This window comes from Sus scrofa, chromosome 1 (assembly GCF_000003025.6).
Source record: "Sus scrofa isolate TJ Tabasco breed Duroc chromosome 1, Sscrofa11.1, whole genome shotgun sequence".
In the NCBI taxonomy this organism is placed as follows: domain Eukaryota; kingdom Metazoa; phylum Chordata; class Mammalia; order Artiodactyla; family Suidae; genus Sus; species Sus scrofa.
The window spans coordinates 76,448,296-76,468,555 of NC_010443.5; the positions used below are offsets into that span (position 1 = coordinate 76,448,296).

Genomic DNA, 20,260 nt, shown 5'->3' on the forward strand with positions numbered 1-20,260 from the left:
GGTGTAGGCCAGTGGCTACAGCTCCGATTCGACCCCTAGCCTGGGAACCTCCATATGCCGCGGGAGCGGCCCAAGAAATAGCAAAAAGACAAAAAAAAAAAAAAAAAAGAAAGCCCTGCAACTTCCTGCTCTGCCCACCTGCCAACACCACCTGCATCTGTTTTCAGCCTTCTCCTCTTCTCTCCTCTCCAGAGACACACCCTTTTGTCTCCAAATACCATTTTGCAATTTTAATATAGGGTCATGTCTCTTCCCACCTTCTCTGAGGCCTGATTCTACCAATTACTTCTTCTTCCTTTGTCCTTCCCTCCCCTCTGACTCCTCTGTCAGTTCAAGCCTCTTCCAGCCAAAGACAGGAAGCTTCTCTGAAGCCCATTACTCCTGTAGCCACCTTGCATCTTGCATTTCCTCCACTGACAGATGTACCAGCAGGGACTCTTGTCTCAACTCCTATGTTGTTCCTCTCCCCACTGACAACCTAATTTCCACACTTCCCAGAAAGACAGTTATGAAGCAGAAGATTCTTAAACAATGAAATATAACTTCAGGGGAGGGGGAGGGAGAGGGATGGACTGGGAATTTGGGGTTAACAGATGCAAACTATGGCCTTTGGAATGGATAGGCAATGAGATCCAGCTGTATAGTACTGGGAACTATATCTAGTCACTTATGACAGAGCATAATGGAGGATAATGTGAGAAAAAGAATGTACATTTGTATGTGAGACTGGGTCACTTTGCTGTACAGTAGAAGATTGACAGAACACTGTAAAGCAACTATAATGGAAAAAATAAAAAATCATTTAAAAAAAAAAGAAACATAACTTCAGTCACCAAATAATAAATGGACTCCACTTCTGCTCCAACTTCACTATTCGAATGCCACCTTCTGGAGGAGATGTCGGGGAACAGGAGGGTACCTGAGGTACTCTTCCCTTTAGGCTGCCATAGCTTTGGGCTCCATTGTTTTCACTTCTAGTATGGCCCTGGACACAACAAAGCCCTACAATTTTTCTTTGGATGTGTTTGTTGGCCCCATTAGACTGGCACATCTGACCTAAGCAGTTGTCTTTAAGTTCCCAGTACCCAGTATATAACCATAAAATTCACAACTATGGGGACCAAATAAATAAATTCTTCTCTGTGCTTTAGGATAGGTACTTAGAATGTGGCCCACATCCGTACAGAGATGAACCATGCTTTATTTTAAGAGCTATATATTCATTTTAATGTGTATTTTTTAATATCGCTGGTATAACTCACAATTCCAGAGATATTACCAATTAGGATGAGGCTATTTCTCTTGAAAAGCAGGTCTGTTTAAAGAAAGAAATCCAAAGTAATAACCAGTATCTATTGAGTGGTTTTATGTCCAAGGTACTTTCTCTGTATAAATTTTGCAAAAACCCTCTGAGGTGAATGCTATTATTGCCACTGCCAGCTTACAAATGAGATTCTGAAACACAGGTTAGGCAATTCGCCCAGGGCCCACAGGTAATAAATGGAACAAGAGTTCCCATCATGTCTCAGCTGTAATGAATCTGACTAGTATCCATGAGGACATAGGTTCAATCCCTGGCCTCATTCAGTGGGTTAAGGATCTGGCATTGCCATGAGCTATGGTATAGGTCACAGATGCAGCTCAAATCTGGCATTGCCATGACTGTGGCATAGGCTGGCGGCTGCATCTCTGATTTGAAATCTAGCCTGGAAACTTTCATATGCCACGGGTATGGCCCTAAAAAGACAAAAATACATACATACATAAAGGGCAGAACACAGTGAGACTACCTTCAGAACCCATCCCCTTACCACTATGCTATTTCGTATCCTAAATAACATATCAGAAAAGAAGCATGTATTTAGCTAGCAAGTGTGAAAACGACTGAAGTTTTGAACATAATGCCCTGTCCCCTGAGAAAATCAGACAGGAAAATGGACCCTACAGTGATGCAACAATACTCAGTATCTCATTTTACCTGTCAGAAAGGTAGCCGAAGACTGCCGCTCCCAGCAGAACTCCAAGCATAAAGACGGGCTGGATCAGCCTTCCGAACCATTCTCGGTTACACACCAGGTCCCACTCAGTCACCACGGTGCTGCGCCACTTGCTCTTGTCATAGATGTAGCCATCCAGGCAAGGAAAGCTACTCTTATGGCCATTATAATCATGGTTCAAACTCGACTTGTCGTCCCTCCGGAACCTGTGACAGCTCGTGAGCTCCCAGATCTCCCCGTTCTGTAATTGCACTATGATGCGATCTTCGCGGCCTACGGAAAACCGGGTCCAGATGTCCTCCAACCTCACACCAGAGATATCTTGGAAAAGAACCTGACTCACATTGCCTGGGGGCCTGCAGGCATGTTGGGGGGACACTGACAAGAACACAGAAGCCAAGTAGTGGATACCACAAGAGATGTTCTGGAAGGCACACATAAAATAGAGGAATATCTGGTATCTGCAAAGAGAAAAAAAAGCAAGTTATTATATCTGACCTCTGGGCTAAAAAAGGACATAAGCAAATAACAAGGGTCTCCATCATGCTTAGCTTAATATACATACACATGGATAAACACAGAAATAATTACAGATATGTCTATATACATAGATTAGTGTATATACATAATATATGTACATGCACATGTGTGCACACATATATTTATATACATGTATACACATTGTACACACACATAAATATATGTATTTACACACATTTTTTGTACACACACACATATAACCTAGCTCTGTCTGTTGAGAGAGCATAAAAGCAATGATAACCCAAAAGCAACAAGCACACCCAGTGCCCAGATCTTGGTCTCTAAATACCATTCTCCAATAAAAGGAACCAGGAAAAATGTCTGATTAAGGCCAAGACAAAACAGGCCTGGAGCATCTTGTAGTATCAGAAAGTAAGGAAGTGCTCAAAATACGAAAAATATAGAGGCATGACAAAGGGACAGAGGAATCAATCTGAAAGAGTTCCCAATGGCCAAAGCTGAAACAATTTGAGCAAAAAATAAGTAGCACAGTATACCCCAAAGTGTAAAATAATAATTTTCAAACAATTCCACAAAATATTTTTTATTTTCATTTTACAGAGAGTGAAACTGAGGCTCAGGGAAGGGTAGTAACTCACTCAGAGCATACAAATAAGAGCTGGGAGATGGATTCAGTGTACCTTAAGCCAAAGCAAGCCCTTTCCAAATGTCAAGCTAAAACCTGAAGCAGCTCAGCAATGTGAAAGTGCCATGTACCTACCATCTACATTAATACAGAGAATTAGTTTCACAACATCTGAAATTATTTGAAGCCCACCCGTACACACACTGATAGCTTTTGAGTCAAATGTATTAACAGCAGTGTCTTACAGAAGGGAACTCAGATCTAGTGAACCCTCTTGCATCATTGTTTTCACCTGTTGAAAAATAGCCTTTTAACACTTTGGAATATCTCACACTATGATAGTTAATTTTATATGTCACCTTGACTGGGCTCAGGGATGCTCAGATAGCTGTTAAGACATCAGCTTGGGGTGTGTCTGTGAGGGTGTCTGCAGGGATTAGCCTTTGACAGAGTAAGGAAGATGGCCCTCACCAGCGGGGGTGGGCATTACCCAATCTGTTGGGGGCCAGAACAGAACCAAAGGTAGGGGAAGGGCAAATCCCACCTCTCTGCTTGGGCTGTAGCATCCATCTCCTGCTCTCCACCCTACATTGGCACTACTGGTCCTTGGACTTTAGGGCTCCAACAGGGACTTATACCATCAACCTGTGGTTCTCAGGCCTTTGCACTGAATGACAGCACTAGCTTTCCTGGGTCTCCAGCTTGCAGACATCACCTTGCGGGACATCTCACCTCCATGATCGTATGAACCAATTCCTACATGAATTTCCTCTTACCTTTATCTCTATCTGTCTCTCATTGATTCTGTTTCTCTGGAGAATGCTGACAACAGCATACTTATATAAATAAATGATTGAACGAATAAAGAAAAATGGGAAAAGAGACAAATCTTTCTCACAGTACAATTCCAAATAATACCTACAGATATTCCACCCCTATGGGAGAGAGCGCTTAATTCCCACTCTTTACCCCATGAGGGTGGGCTACATTTAGTGACTTATTTCCAAAGAATATAGTAGGATAAAAGGAAACTTTACAGGGGGAAAATCTGTCCCTATCCTAACCAAATGTTGAAGGTTAACATTCCCAGAGATGCTGTGTTGAAATCACAGATCCCCTCATATGATGTGTTGAACAGGCACCTCACCTCTGCGGCCTTCTTTCCAAAAACCATAACCCCAGTCTAATCATAAGAAAAACAACAGATAATCCCAGATTTGGGGACATTCCACAGGTTGCCTGGCCGATGCGCCTAAAGACTGTCAAGGTCATGAAAAAAAAAAAAAATCAAGGAAAGACTGAGAAACTGCCACAGAGGAGACAGAGATAACATGACAAACTAAATGCAGTGTGGTACCATGGACTTACTCCTAGAACAGGAAGAGGGCATTCATGGAAAAACTGCTGAAAGCCATATAAAATCTAGAGTGCCGTTAATAGTAACATACTAATGCCAGTTTCTCAGATTTGACAATATGCCATGGTAACATAAAGTGTTAATGATGGAGGAAACTCAGTGAGGGTCACACAGGAGCCCTCCTTGCTCTCTCTGAACCTTTTCCGTAACTTTAAAATTATCCCCAGGAGTTCCCATTGTGGCTCAGCAGGTTAAGAACCTTACTAGCATCCATGAGGATGCAGGTTCAATCCCTGGCCTTGCTCAGTGGGCTAAGGATCCAGTGTTGCTGTGGTGGTGGTGTAGGCCTGCAGCTGTGACCACATATGCCACAGGTATGGCCATAAAAGAAAAAAAAATTGAAAAAAAAAAAGAAAAATTATCCCCAAATTTAAAGTTTATTCAAAATTTTAAAAATAAATGTAGGGTCTCCAAATTCACAGATTCAAATCAACAGCAATGTATTTTCTGAACTAAAAAATTATCTCACAAGGATGACTGTGTCCATAGGACAGCCAGGTAGAAGATTTAAAATTTAGCCTGCCCCACAAATTTCAAGCCCCTGGAATTGAGAGTCAGAACAGACCCTGTGGGCAGGTGATTTCATTATTTAGATTTAAAACAGAATCCACCCAGACAATGAAGGACCTACTATCATGTCATATCATATCATCATAATGGGAAGTACAAAATAGGTCCTGTCAGAGCACACTGAGGCAAAACTGCACTGGAGACATATGTCATCTTATATTAGATTCCAGATATAAGTGACATCATATGGTATTTGTCTTTCTGACTTACTTCATTTACTGTGGGAGTCTCTAGTCCCATCCATATTGCTGCAAATGGCACTAATTTGTTCTTTTTTATGGCTGAATAGTATTCCCTTGTGTATATACACCAGGATTCCTACTTTTCAGACCTCCCCCCAACCTGGTCCTAGTGCTCCCTCTCACCGCAGGGTCCTCTGACAATCCTTTAGTTCAGGTTCCCATCTATGGGGCAGATTCTAAAAGGGCCTGTTCTCACACAAGGCAGGTCCTCATTTCCCCACTCTCCCACATACTTCACACCTGCTGCCTGTACTGTACATAACACCTACCTGGCACCATTTTGGTCACTGTGCACACTCTAAGAATATCTTATGTTAGACTACGCTTTACAATTCAAGCACTTTTGTGGCCTTTATCTCATTTAAGCATTTCAGCATACCTCCAAGTTTGTGGACTAGCTGAAACTGACTGGTTAATCTTTCCTTAGCAAATTACTTATGTAAACAAAGTGGAAAGCTAATCTTACTTATGGAAACAGTTCAGATTTTTGAATTCCTTTAAAAAAAAAAATCTAAGCGTCTCTACTTTTGATATTACCATCCGCCCTTCAGAGCAATAAAATACAACTTCCCTAGAGTAGCAAATATTTAACATCATAAAGATATCCACTCTCCCCAAAGCTGATGTCTAAACTTAGTTTTCAGCACGACTGTAAACACAAAACCACACTGGAAACTTAAATGTCCTCCAGCAGGAGATTGGTTTATGTAAATTGTGGTAAACATTATAAATACTGCCTGAGAGATGCCAGAGGGAAAGGACAGTGTGGAGTTTTTCATTGAAGGCAAGCTCCTGGGGTCTAGAACAGAGAGAGAATCACCCTACCCAGATCACTACAGTGTGGAGCCTGTGGTGGGCCAGCATCTTAACTGCCAGACGCTGAGGCAATAAAGACTCGGGCATCTGATCCTCTTGCAACCAAACCTTGTTTGGGACCTAAGAGGTATCCTATAATAACAATCCTTTATGAATATGACTGAAAATATAACATCAATCAAGTGTGACATCTATTTTTATAATTCTTTGACTTCTCTGCACCTCACAAATTTTGACTCTGCAAACTATGACATAGCCCCCCCCCCGCCCCCCCGCCAAACAGCTGACAGATTTTGTTTGTCTGAAGTTTACCTGCCTGCCCCTGATGGCATTTAGGTTTGATACCTAAGTAGTGTCATCACCTAGAGTGGCTCCACTGTTGAAAAGCTGACATTCTGCTCCCTGACCACGGCCTCTCATCCTCCCAGCTCCTCCGTCCCTCCTACTGATCCCATCGCCTGCAGGGTACAGGGCTCCAATCTTTGGATGCCACTAGCTTCTCAAATTTATTGCCACCTTCCTGGCCTCAGCTCCTTCCCAAGCCAGTCTGAACCTACAGTTGTCACTTAAGGTCTCTACAGAGTCAGTATTCACATTCTCCAATCACATAGTGCCCCCAACACAGCACCTATCCTGGCAGGCCTCTGAAGCTAGGATCTGTCTTCTCTGCCCCACCCCTGGGGATTGTGATTCAGGAGGTGTGGGATGGAATTCAGAATGCTATCCAAGTTTAAAAAGCTTCCTAGGAGATTCTGATATGGATAAGAAACACTGCCCCCCAGAAATCAAATTCTCTAGTTTAAGCAATATGCTGATACAAGGTTTGACATACAAAGTACTTAACAATTGCTTGGAGCAACTGGAATGCTCATAAACAACCTGTGAGGGTGTGGTTTATCACAACCACTTTGCAAAACTGGTCAGCAACTGACCGCACGCACACTCGGGCAACAGAGCAATTCCTCTCCTAGGTAAATACCCAGTGGTATATGAGCTCTCAAAAGTCATATACAAGCCCAACTTGGAGAAAATTCAAATGTCTGTTGACAGTAAATGAATACACTGTGGAAGAGTCACGTCATGACACACACAGGACACAGCAGTGAAACTCAACAAACTACTGTAATGCATATACAATATGGGTAAAGCGCACACATAAGTATTGAACCAAAGAAACTGGAAGACAGAGAGTGATTTTTTTTTTTTCTTTTTAGGGCTGCACCCATGGCATATGGAGGTTCCCAGGCTAGGGGTCCAAAAGGAGCTGTAGCTGCCGACCTACACCACAGCCACAGCAATGCCAGATCCGAGCCACATCTGCAACCTACACCACAGCTCATGGCAACACCAGATCCTTAACTCACTGACCAAGGCCAGGGATCGAACCCATGTCCCCATGGATACCAGTCAGATTCATTTCTGCTGAGCCACAATGGGAGCTCCAGAGAGTGATTTTTTTACTCCAATTATATAAAGTGTAGAATCGGGCAAACTAATCTATGGTGTTAGATGTGAGGACAGTAGTCAGTTGGGGGAGAGGACGGAGGCATGAGAAGGGTGATCTGAGTGGTCCCACATGTGTGCTCACTTGATGATTCAGCAGGTTGTAGACTCGGTGTCCATGTTTCTGTATACATGTTAATACATCAGTTTACAAGTCTTACATCTGCCAGACCCAGGGGAGGAAAACGTGTTCAGCAATGCCCTTGCCGAGGCATGACTGGAATGGGCACACCCAGCCTGTCCACACGGTGCCTATCAGCTAGACTGCAGCCCTGGCTGGCCCCCCAATCCACAATGACAAAGAAGCGGTTTGCCTGAACAATATGTATTTACCTGAATGCCTATGGGATGTCTTGACTTGGAATTCCCATAATGAACTTACAGGAGATTTTCCCATGGATCTCAGTATCCAAGCCCCAAGCCTGCCCCACCTGGAATGTAATTGCTGCTGAGTTTAGGGCACCATTATCCACACAAACTAGAAATATGGGGTAGAGGCATGGCATGGGGGCCCTCGTGGTCCTTCCCACTTCTTCATGCCTTAGGGCCGGGAGGTCTCACACACTCTACCTGTGAAAACTATCCCATCCTACCTGCTCACACTCCCCCTGCACTAGTCCAGACCCTCATTATCTCCCACCACAGTTCTTCTCTGGGTCTTCTCTGGTCTCCTTGCCCCAATTCCTGCCCGTCCAATGTACCTTCCAGGCTTCAGAGTGATGCTAATTCCCAAACTGCTTAACATGACATCAAAAATATTCTGGTGGCAGTGAGGGGGGGATCAAGATGGCGGAGGAGTAAGAGGTCGCACTCACCTTCTCCCACAAACACATCAAAAAACCACATCTAGGAGTTCCTGTTGTGGCGCAGTGGTTAATGAATCCGACTAGGAACCATGAGGTTACAGGTTTGATCCCTGGCCTTGCTCAGTGGGTTAACGATCCGGCGTTGCCGTGAGCTGTGTGTAGGTGCAGACGCAGCTTGGATCCCGCGTTGCTGTGGCTTTGGTGTAGGCCGGTGGCTACAGCTCCGATTAGACCCCTAGCCTGGGAACCTCCACATGCCGTGGCAGCGGCCCTAGAAAAGGCAAAACGACGAAAAGACAAAAAAAAAAAAAAAAAAAAAAAAACCTACATGTAAGACGACTGGCACAGAACATCTATTGAATGATGGCAGAAGAACTTAAACCTCCAAAAAGGGCAAGAAACTCTTACATAACTGGGTAGAACAAAAGAAAAAAAGAGAGAGTGAGAAAAGGAATCAGGATGGAACTAGCGTTTCTGAGAGGGAGCTGTGAAGGAGAAAAGGAACCCACCTCTTGGGAAGCCACCTGACCGACGGAAAGATCAGCTGAGTTGGAGGGACCTCAAAGTCACCGAGAAAAGCGCAGCAGCTGGACTGAGGAGGGCAAAGTAGAGTGAGAGCCGCACAGATCATCTGTACCACCGGCCAGACACCACAGCCTGGGATGCTCAGGTGGGGGCTGGGCACTGAGACTTAGGCTTCGGAGGTCAGTCCTGGAGAGAGGATGGGGTTGGCTGTGTGGGGACTGCCTGAGGGGCTAAGGAGCAGTGTGCCATGGGCGGGGGAGCGGTGTGCTATGACTGGTGAGTGGAACGCCATGGCAGAGAGAACCTGGGAGGAGGTCTGGGCCTTCAAGAGAAGCAAAGAGCCACTGTTGTGGAGGGCGAGAGAAGGAGGGTGGACTGCCATGGAATCTCCCTGCACACGCAGGAGCGCTCACCCTCTCGGAGGGTGGGGCACCTTGGGTGCAGGCTACAGGTGGCAAGAAGCCACTTGCTCAGGCTATGGGAGACCAGGCGCTTCTTGTGCAGGCTACAGGTGGCCAGGTCTTGTGTGGGCTAAGGGCAGCAGGGGGTGTGTGTGGGGGGGTGGGCTAAGTGCCACGTGGTGCTTCTTGCGTGATCTACAGGTGACAGGGACAGACTGCAGAGGTCGTCTGGGAGGCCAGAGGGAGGCATGCCCTGCCACCACTAGGGGCCTGTGAGTAGGCTTTACCTTTGGCCTCAGTCACCTCAGGGATTGGCAAAAAAAGAAAAAACAAGGAGGGCACTGCAACCAAGCACCACACGTTGTTGTTCTCACTCCCCTGGGAGCATACCTACCCTGCAGCTGCCACTGCCAAACACTCTGGACAGTGCTCAGATGCTTGATCACTGTCTCTTCCCAAGACCCTACAACTAGGAGCAGCTGGTGCAGCATCTCCTGCATGGGCTAAGTGGGAAGGGGTGCTTCTTGTGTGGTCTGAAGGTGGTGAGGGCAAATCATCACAGTTATCTCTGACTCCAAAGGTGGGCGTGGTCCACTGCTTCTGGGGATCCCTGAACAAGAATCACTTGCAGCCCCAACCACCTCAGAGGGCACCACAGAGGAGGACACTGTGATGGAACACCACCTGTTATTGCTCTTGCTCCCTGGGAAGCACAACTGCCCTGCTGCTGCCACTGCCAAATGCTCTGGGCAGTGCCCAGGTACTTGATCACTGTCCCTTCCCAGAGTCCTGCAACTAGGAGCAGCCTGTGCAACACCTCCTATGTGGGCCATGTGAGACAGGGTGCTTCTTGTGTGGTCTGCAGGTGGGGGCAAACCACCACAGTTATCACTTACTCCAGAGGCAGGCGTGGCCCACTGCCACTAGAGGTCCCCGAACAGGCAGCACTTGCAGCTCCAATCATCTCAGAGGAGGGCTTTGCAACTGTACACTACCTGTTGTTGCTCTGACTCCCCTGGGAACTCACACGCCCTCCTGCTGCCACTGCCAAATGCTCTGGACACCTTGTAAATCCCCCTAAAGCTCATTACCACTTCCCAGGGCCCTTCGACTAGGAGTAGCTGCACCACCTTCCTGCAGGTTCTTACTGCTATTAAGAGCCCAGCAACCAGGCACTAACCACTAGCCCTACCCATTGCCTCCTCCTCCCTGAAAACACACTCAGCACCCTGGGGATAACAGCCTGCTCACACTGAAGAAAGAGACAGCAAATATCCAAACTCCCACACCAAAAATAATAGTAATCCCCCACAATGCAATACAAAGGAGTGCTCTTGCATAGAAGAAGCCCTCCAAGAATACAGTTTGGCTTCCCTAAGCTCACAGAAAAAGAAAAACATAAGCAAGGTGAAGAAGTGCAGGAACCATTCCCAGTTAAAGGAACAGGAGAATTCTCCTGAAGCAGCAAACAATGAGACAGACTTCTGCAGTCTGATAAACATTGAGTTCAAAAGGGAGACAGTGAAAATACTGAAGGAATTAAGGCTGACTATCAAGGAATTAAGAGCAGATATGAACAGTAATGCAGATTCCTTTAGAAATGAACTAGAAAATATAAGGAGTAACATAGAAAAATTAGAAAATTGACTTGCAGAGATGCCAACTGAGCTAAAGGCACTAAAGAGCAGAATGAATAATGCAGAGGAATGAATTAGTGACTTGGAAGATAGAATAATGGAAATCACCCAATCAGGACAGCAGACAGAAAACCAAATGAAAACAATATGAAAGCAATATAAGAGATATATGGGATAATATAAAGCTGGCCAATCTATGCATAATAGGAATTCCAGAAGGAGAAGAAAAAGAAAAGAGGATTGAAAACATATTTGAAGAAGTCACGGCTGAAAACTTTCCAAATCTAAAGGAAAAAGATATCAAGATACAGGAAGTACAGAAGGTCCCAAACAAGTTGAACCCAAATAGGCCCACACCAAGACATATTCTAATAAAAATGGCAAAAGTTAAAGAGAGGATTCTAAAGGCAGCAAGAGAAACACAAAGCATTAATTATAAGGGAACCCCGGTAAGGCTATCAGCTGATTTCTCTGCAGAAACACTGCAGGCCAGAAAGGAATGGCAAGATATATTTAAAGTTCTGAAATGAGAAATTTTGCAGCCTACAATACTCTATCCAGCAAGAATATCATTTAAAATAGAAGGGGAAATAAAGAATTTCTCCAACAAACAAAAGCTAAAAGAGTACAGCAATACTAAACCCATTCTAAAAGAAATATGAAAGGGCTTCTCTAAACAAAAAAAGAAGTAAGAAGAAACAGGATCGAGGAAACCACAATTGGAAAGCAATCACTTAAATAAGCCAGCATACAGACTGAAAAAAGAAAAAAAAAAAAAAAACTACTGTAAAATCTATGATAAACACAAGGAACAGCAAAAGGACAAATATGAAGATGTTTAAAAAATGACTTTAAAATCATAGAATGTGGGTAAGGAAAGTAAGAAAATATAGACTCTTTTTTTTATAATGTGTTTGAGCCCACATGACTATCAGGATAAAGCAAGCAGATACAGCAAAGGGTTAGCACACTTAAAAAACAGGGCAACCACAAATCAAAACCAAACATTACGTTCACAAAACTAAAAAGAAAAGTACTCAAGCATAAAATAAATGGAGGAGTTTCTGTCGTGGCGCAGTGGTTAACGAATCCGACTAGGAACCATGAGGTTGCGGGTTCGGTCCCTGCCCTTGCTCAGTGGGTTAACGATCCGGCGTTGCCGTGAGCTGTGGTGTAGGTCGCAGACGCGGCTCGGATCCCGCGTTGCTGTGGCTCTGGCCTAGGCTGGTGGCTACAGCTCCAATTCAACCCCTAGCCTGGGAACCTCCATATGCCGCGGGAGCGGCCCAAGAAATAGCAACAACAACAACAACAGACAGACAAAAGACAAAAATAATAATAATAATAATAAAATAAAATAAATGGAAATCATCTGACCAAAAAACAAAAGGAAGGAAGCAGAAACAGAATCAACTGGAAAACAAGGTTTAAAATGGTAATAAATACATATCTATCAATAATTACCTTAAATGTCAATGGACTGAATGCTCCAATCAAAAGATACAGAGTGGCAGATTGGATAAAAAAGCAAAAACAGGAGTTCCTGTTTCAGCTCAGTGGTTAACAAATCCAACTAGGAACCTATGAGGTTGCAGGTTCTATCCCTGGCCTTGCTCTGTGGGTTAAGGATCTGGTGTTGCCGTGAGCTATGCGTAGGTCACAGGCGTGGCTTGGATCCTGCATTGCTGTGGCTCTGGTGTAGACTGGTGGCTACAGCTCTGATTAGACCCCTAGCCTGGGAACGTCCAGGTACTGTGGATGCAGCCCTGGAAAAGACCCCCCCCCCAAAAAAAATGCAAAACGTACAATCTGCTGTCTACAAGAGACTCACCTTAGGGCAAAGGACACAGACAGATTGAAAGTGAGGATATGGGAAAAGCTATTTCACGCCAATGGAAAAGACAGGAAAGCAGGAGTAGCAATACTCACATTAGACAAAACAGACTTTAAAATGAAGTCCATAAAGAAAGAAAGACAAAGAAGGACACTATTTAATGGTTAAAGGATCCATTCAAGAAGAGGATATTACAATCGTCAACATATATGCCCCAAATATAGGAGCACCCAGATACATACAACAAATATTAATAGACATAAAAGGAGAAATTGATGGGAATACAATCATAGTAGGAGACTTTAACACCCCACTCACATCAATGGACAGATCCTCAGGACAGAAAATCAATAAGGCAACAGAGATCTTAAATGACACAGTAGAAAAGTTAGACTTGATTGACATTTTCAGGACATTACATCCCAAATATCAGAATATACATTCTTCTCAAGTGCAGATGGAACATTCTCAAGGATCAATCACATACTGGGGCACAAAGCTAACCTCAACAAACTTAGGAGTTTAGAAATTATTTCAAGTATCTTCTCTGGCCACAATGGCATGAAACTAGAAATCAACCACAGGAAAAGAAATGAGAAAAAAAAAATAACTACATGGAGACTAAACAACATGCTACTAAAAAACCAATGGGTCAATGAGGAAATCAAGAAGGAAATTAAAAAATACCTCGAGACAAAAGATAATGAAGATGCAACCACTCAAAATCCATGGGATGCTGCAAAAGCAGTGCTCAGAGGGAAATTCATAGCAATACAGGCCTTCCTCAAAAAAGAAGAAAAATCTCAAATTGAAAACTTAACCCACCACCTAAATGAATTAGAAAATTCATGTAGAACAAAACAAAACCCCTAAAGTAAGCAGAAGGAAGGAAATCATAACAATCAGAGAGGAAATCAATAAAATAGAAATTCAAAAAAGAATAGAAAAAAATCAATAAAACCAAGAGCTGGTTCTTTGAAAAGGTAAACAAAATTGACAAACCTCTGGCCAGACTCACCAAGAAGAAGAGAGAAAAATCCCAAATAAACAAAATAAGAAATGAAAAAGGAGAAATCACAACGGATACTGCAGAAATATAAAAAAAACATAAAAGAATACTTTGAACAACTGTATGCCAACAAATTTGACAACCTAGAAGAAATGGACAACTTTCTAGAGACTTACAGCCTGCCAAAACTGAATCAAGAAGAAACAGATCAACTGAACAGACCCATCACTAAAAATGAAATTGAATATGTCATAAAAACACTGCCAACAAACAAAAGTCCAAGACCAGACTTCACAGGCAAATTCTACCAAACATACAAAGAGGAACTTATACCATCCTCCTTCAACTTTTCCAAAAGGCTGAAGAAGAAACACGCCCAAAGACATTCTATGAAGCCAACATCACCCAAAACCAGACAAAGTTACTACCAAAGAAGAAAACTACAGGCCAATATCTTTGATGAATACAGACACAAAACTTCTCAACAAAGTTTTAGCCAACCAAATCCAACAACATATAAAAAAGATCACACACCATGACCGAACCCAACAACATATAAAAAAGATCAAATACAACATATCACACACCTGGAGATTCATCCCAGGTTCACAAGGATTGTTCAACATACACAAATCAATCGAGGTCATACACCACATTAACAAAAGAAGAATCACCACCTCACACCAGTCAGAGTGGCCATCATTAATAAGGCCACAAATAACAAATGCTAGAGAGGGTGTGGAGAAAAGAAAACCTTCCTACACTGTGGGTGGGTATGTAAATTGGTGCAATCACTATGGAAAACAGTATGGAGGTACCTTAGAAAACTGTACATAGAACAACCATATGACCCAGCAATCCCACTCTTGGGCATATATCCAGATAAAACTTTCCTTGAAAAAGACACATCCACCCGCATATTCATTACAGCACCATTCACAATAGCCAAGACATGGAAACAACCCAAATGTCCATTGATAGATGATTGAATTAAGAAGACATGGTATATGTATACCATGGAATACTACTCAGCCATAAAAAAGAACAAAATAATGCCATTTGGAGCAACATAGAAGGAACTAGAGACTCTTATACTGAGTGAAATAAGTCAGAAAGAGAAAGACAAATACCATATGATATCACTTATATCTGGGATACAATACATGGCACAAATGAACCTTTCCATAGAAAAGAACTTCATGGATTTGGAGAATAGATTGTAGTTTCCAAGGTGGGGGAGAGAGGGAGTGGGATGGACTGGGAATTTGAGGTTAATAGATGCAGGCTATTGCCTTTGGAGTGGATAAGCAATGAGATCCTGCTGTGTAGCACTGGGAACTATATCTAGTCACTTATGATGGAACATGATAATGCGAGAAAAAATAATGTATACATGCATGTGTGACTGGGTCACCTTGCTGTACAGTAGAAAATTGACAGAATACTGTAAACCAGCTATAATAGAAAAAATAAAAATCATTATAAAAAATAAAAAAATTATTCTTGGGGATAACTATAAGCTTACCTCTTACCAGCCTTCTCTCACTTTATACTCCAGGAATAATAAGCCACTAGGAGTCTCCAGAGAAGCTACACTAGTTCATTAAATATACTTTCTATGTGCTGGGAAGGTGTTGGGCATCCTTTCAATTCAAATTTCCCTTTGCCTTATTATAACTTCCTGAAAAAAACTTCTTTAGGTTTTTTTTACATATCAGACTCTCCCTTATAAAAGACTGTTGTCCATCAGGCATCCCCCAACCTAGGCCCCTTCAGAACAACAGACTTAAGAAACACAACATACCACACAGCTGGAGAGAAATACTAATGGAAGAAAGAATCATACAGACACGACAGACAGAAAATTCAGAGGTATGGAAAAGCAAAGATGATTAGAACACCTCCCCCCAAGGAAACAGACCCCTGCAATCTGGGTGAGAAGTGAAAGAAATTACTTTCAATCCTAGATTTACATTATTCTGTATAATGAAGCAAAACTGATATATCCCCCTGTGGTTAAGAGCATGGACTCCAGAGTCAGACTGCCAAGGTTTGAATCTTGTCTCTGGTTACTTCCACCTGAGTCTTTGGGCAAAATCTTTACCCTTTCTGTGCCTTAGTTTCCTCATCTGAAAATGGGTTGTTGTGGAAATGTAAAGAGTTGATACACATAAAGCACTGTAGGTGCATATAAGTGTTACAGCTATTATGATGTTCATGAGGTGAAGTCAAAAAAGAAGAGCCTAGGATGCAACCAGAGATTATCATACTAAGTACAGTAAATCAGAAAGAGAAAGACAGGAGCTCCTGTCTTGGCTCAGCCGTTAATGAACCCAGCTAGTATGCAAGAGGACGCGGGTTCAATCCCTGGCCTTGCTCGTTGGGTTAAGGATCCGGTGTTGCTGTGTGCTGTGGTGTTGGTCGCAGACGTGGCTTGGATCCCATGTTGCTGTGGCTGTGGTGTAGGCCGGCAGCTACACCTACAATTCGACCCATAGCCTGGGAACCTCCATATGCCGTGGGAGCAGCCCTAAAAAGACCAAAAAAAAAAAAAAAGAGAGAGAGAGAGAGGGAGAAATACAAAAAATACAATACCACTTACATGTGGAATCTAAGATATGGCTCAAATGAACCTATCTACAAAACAGAACAGGCTCATGGTCGCCAAAGGGGAGGGGAAGGGAGTGGGATGGACTGGGAGTTTGGGGTTAGTAGATGAAAATTACTACATTCAGAATGAATAAGCAATGAGGACCTACTGTATAGCACAGTCCTAATCTCTTGGGACAGACCATGATGGAAGATAACATAAGAAAAGGAATGTATATATATGTATGACTGGGTCACTCTGCTGTACAGCCGAAATTGGCACAACATTGTAAATCAACTATAATTTTTAAAAAGTAATTTTAAAAAAACAAGAGCCTAAAAGATTCATGCAAATTGGGGGAAAAATCACTACCTGTATCCATATATAAGTCAGCCACCAAGCTCAATATGCCAACTCTGAAGTTTAAACCATCTCCCCCTCTATCCCAAGATAACTCAAAGATCTAGGTTCTTAGATTCCCCCCAGCACAGATGGCACAGGGGTGGCCAAAATTGGAAAAAAAAAAATCCTGCCCTGGACAGTTACCAGAAAGGGACAGACTTCCAATCCGGGGATCGCTTTGTTACAGCACCTAAGTATCTCAGTTAACCCCTAAAATACATGGGGAAAGAATGGTATTAGTAACTATTGCCTCATTGGGTTACTGTGAGGATGAAATGAGAGGGCTGCACATGGAGTCCTTATAATAAACATCTGTAGTACTATTATTACCCCCATTTTCCAGATGAGGAAGTGGTAAGTGAAATGCTTAAGACCATAAAGCTAATACTTGGTAAGCCACAATTGGAACTCATATATTCCTCCCCAGAGCTGATCTTGTGATCCCTACATTATTCTGCTTCAAGAAGGATAAGATGAGATAATACATGAAGAACTTGGCTGATCCCAGGGTTGTGCTCAGGACCACACCATGGCTGAGAGCATGGGCTGTGGAGGCCAATGGACATCTGAAGACATCCAGCTCTTCTCTGCTGCTAATATATTTGTGATTTGGTCACAAGGCCTGACTTTCTCATGTATAAAATGAGAGTGATGCCACCAATCTCACAGAGCTGCAGTGAAGGTACACAAAGGGAACATGTACCAAGAACTTATGATCGAGCCAGGTGCCAAAACGACTCAAAAATGCAGGTATCAAAAGTAAGGAGGGGAGAGCTGGGGCCTCCTGCCCCTCCTCTGCCTGCTCGTCCACTTCCTTTCTGTGGACACTGGAAATCATAACCAACATTTGTGCAACTTTCACTGATGGAGAACAGCACCACATCATCTCTTCAACACAAGCCTGGAAGGAGCTAAGGCAGAAATGATTCTAGGATTTCCCGTAGTGGCTCAGTGTTCACTAGGAATTCAACTAGGAACCATGAGGTTTCAGGTTCGATCCCTGGCCGCACTCAGAGGATTAAGGATCCGACATCGGCATTACCGTGAGCTGTGGTGCAGGTCGCAGACGTGGCTCGGATCCTGCATTGCTGTGGCTCTGGTGTAGGCCGGCAACTGTAGTTCCGATTAGACCCCTAGCCTGGGACCCTCCATATGCTGCAGGTTCGGCCCCAGAAAAGACAAAAAAAAAAAAAAAAAAAAAAAGACAGACGCACACAAAAAATGATTCTAATTCTCATTTCATGAATAGGAAGCTGAGACACAGTACTCCCAGAATCACATTAGAGGTAAACGGCAGGCTGGAGTTCAGACTGAGCTGCAAACCTCTGATCAGCATGCTGTATGGACCCTCATCCAGCTGCCTCTCTTCCCAAAACGTTCTAGGTCAGACGGAGGAATGTTTCTCCATGAATGAATGAAGGAATGAATATATTTTAAATTTGACAAATGAAAAATTTTTGACAACTGTACAAAAAAAAAAAAAAGAGTGACAATGTAGAAAGGTCAAATCTGTGTCCCACCTTGAGGTAGCTGTGGGTCCCTGCTGCTACCAGCCTCAGTTTCCTGATGATTGAAGTAAGTATTCAACCCCCTCTGCAAGATTCCCTGGGCATCAAATGAAGCGCTGTGTAGCTGGCACTTGCTAAGTTTCTAAAAACAGCAAAAAAATCTAACGGTTGTTCCTGGGGCAATTCAATACCTGCTAGGCACTGCGGGAGACGCCACCGCGGGGCGGGGAAAGACAGCAGTTGCCTGGGGAAGTGAAAGAGGAGCCCATTTGGCGGATTACAGGAACGAGCCGCCAAGAACAGTCACTCTTCTATTCGTGTGCCCCAGCCTCTCCAGCCGGACCTCCCGACTCTGGCTCCCGCAGAGAGCGCGCCCCAGGTTCCACCTGCCCGGCAGTAAGCGCGCCAGGCGAGCCCCGCACCCGCCACTCCAGAAGCGAGCCGCGGCGCCCCTTGATCGCTCTGGGGAGGTCCCGGCGCCACAGTTCGAGAGCACAATCCTACTCAGGGTAGAAGGCTGAACGCTGGCCTCCCTACTCCTCTGGGAAAGGAGAGGTGGAGATGTTTTCCGAATGCGAGCGCCGCGCGAGAACCCAGCCGCAACGGAAAGAAACAGACCCCACCGGCGCCTCCACCCACGTGGCTCCCGCTCCCCCCGCACTGTCCTCCCTCCTCGCCCGCACCCCAGCTCCCTACCTGCCGAAGTGCCCCACGCGGTCAAAAATCACCTCCAAGTTGCCGGCCTCCATGGCGCCGCCGTGCACCACGACCGCGCGAAACTCACCAAGTGCCGGGGGCTGTGGGCACCACGCCCCGCCCCGCCCAACCCAGCTCGGCGGGCACCGCCGCCGCAAACCACCCGGCCCCCTCCGCCCGCCCGCGGGTCCGCCCAGGCTTCTGCGTCCAGTGCGCGTCAAAATGCTCGAGCCGCACGCGGACCCAGGTTGTGTTCCTTTCTCTTCCCTCCGAGCTAATCCCCTAATCCCTGTCGCCGCGGCCACTCGCCCAGCGCTGTAGGGTCCCGGAGCCTGCGATCTCCCGGTGCGCCCACCCCCAGGTCCGCCACTTCCCGCGCCCTCTCCTCCACCCCAACAGACCCTTGACACTCACCGCGTCGGTTTTGGTCGCCAGTCTGGAAGGAAGCGCCTGGAAAAAGGCTGTTACCCGACAGCCCAAGAGGTGGGCATGTCGAGACCCGGGTTCGGTCTGGAACCGCGCGTCTTGCAACCATGGCTCTCAAACTTTCGTGCTTGAGTCAGCCGCAGGACTTGGTTTTATATTCACATTTCTGGACTCCACTCTTGGGCACAAATATCGCTTTCTCGGAGAAGTCCAACAGTTTGAGGGGCCAGGACAGGGCTCTACAAAAGCAGAGCAAAAAGAATGGATTTTGATGACTCTAAGAAGCCTCAGGACCTGGTGGGGTTGTGTGAAAGATCTTTTGTTGACCAAAGGGCAAAGGGAACTCCCTAGGAATAAACGTTGAGAAGAGTGAGTACAGCAAACTTGTACTTTGAAAAGGACTTGAAAAAGTGAGGAAAGCCTATCTTCCTAAGTTCTTCCCTCCCTTGATTGTCACGGAGCCTAAAAGAACACTACTAAGATTTATTTATTTTTGCTATGCGTATTTTCTTTTGAAATACAAATATTCCTGGAATGATTATTCCATTAAGTAATAAACAGTTTGGAATGGATTTCTCTGATTAGGTAGATTTCTGCTAACTAGAGACATTTAAGGTAGGAAATGCTACGGAGGTACAGGTGGCGGGCGGGGGAGGGGGGGGAGTGAGGAGTAGCTTTGCCAAGAGCTGACCCTAGGCAAAGATGGGAACCACAGAGACCAGTCAAGACCCTCTATTGCTTCAAAGCACCAAAGG

The 20,260-nt window shown here is 44.5% G+C and overlaps 1 protein-coding gene across 2 annotated transcripts in view; it reads right to left on the minus strand.

Moving 5' to 3' along the window:
• Positions 1–19,972, minus strand: part of SLC22A16 (solute carrier family 22 member 16) — a 44,882-nt gene extending 24,910 nt beyond the window's left edge. The window contains exons 1-2 of one of the 2 annotated variants that reach the window (XM_021091125.1): positions 19,494–19,972; positions 1,979–2,458 (exon numbers count right to left, since the gene is read on the minus strand). In XM_021091125.1, coding sequence (XP_020946784.1) covers positions 1,979–2,436 — 458 coding nt within the window. In that variant the 5' untranslated portion in view covers positions 2,437–2,458; positions 19,494–19,972. The other variant, XM_003121349.5, reaches the window with a different exon arrangement.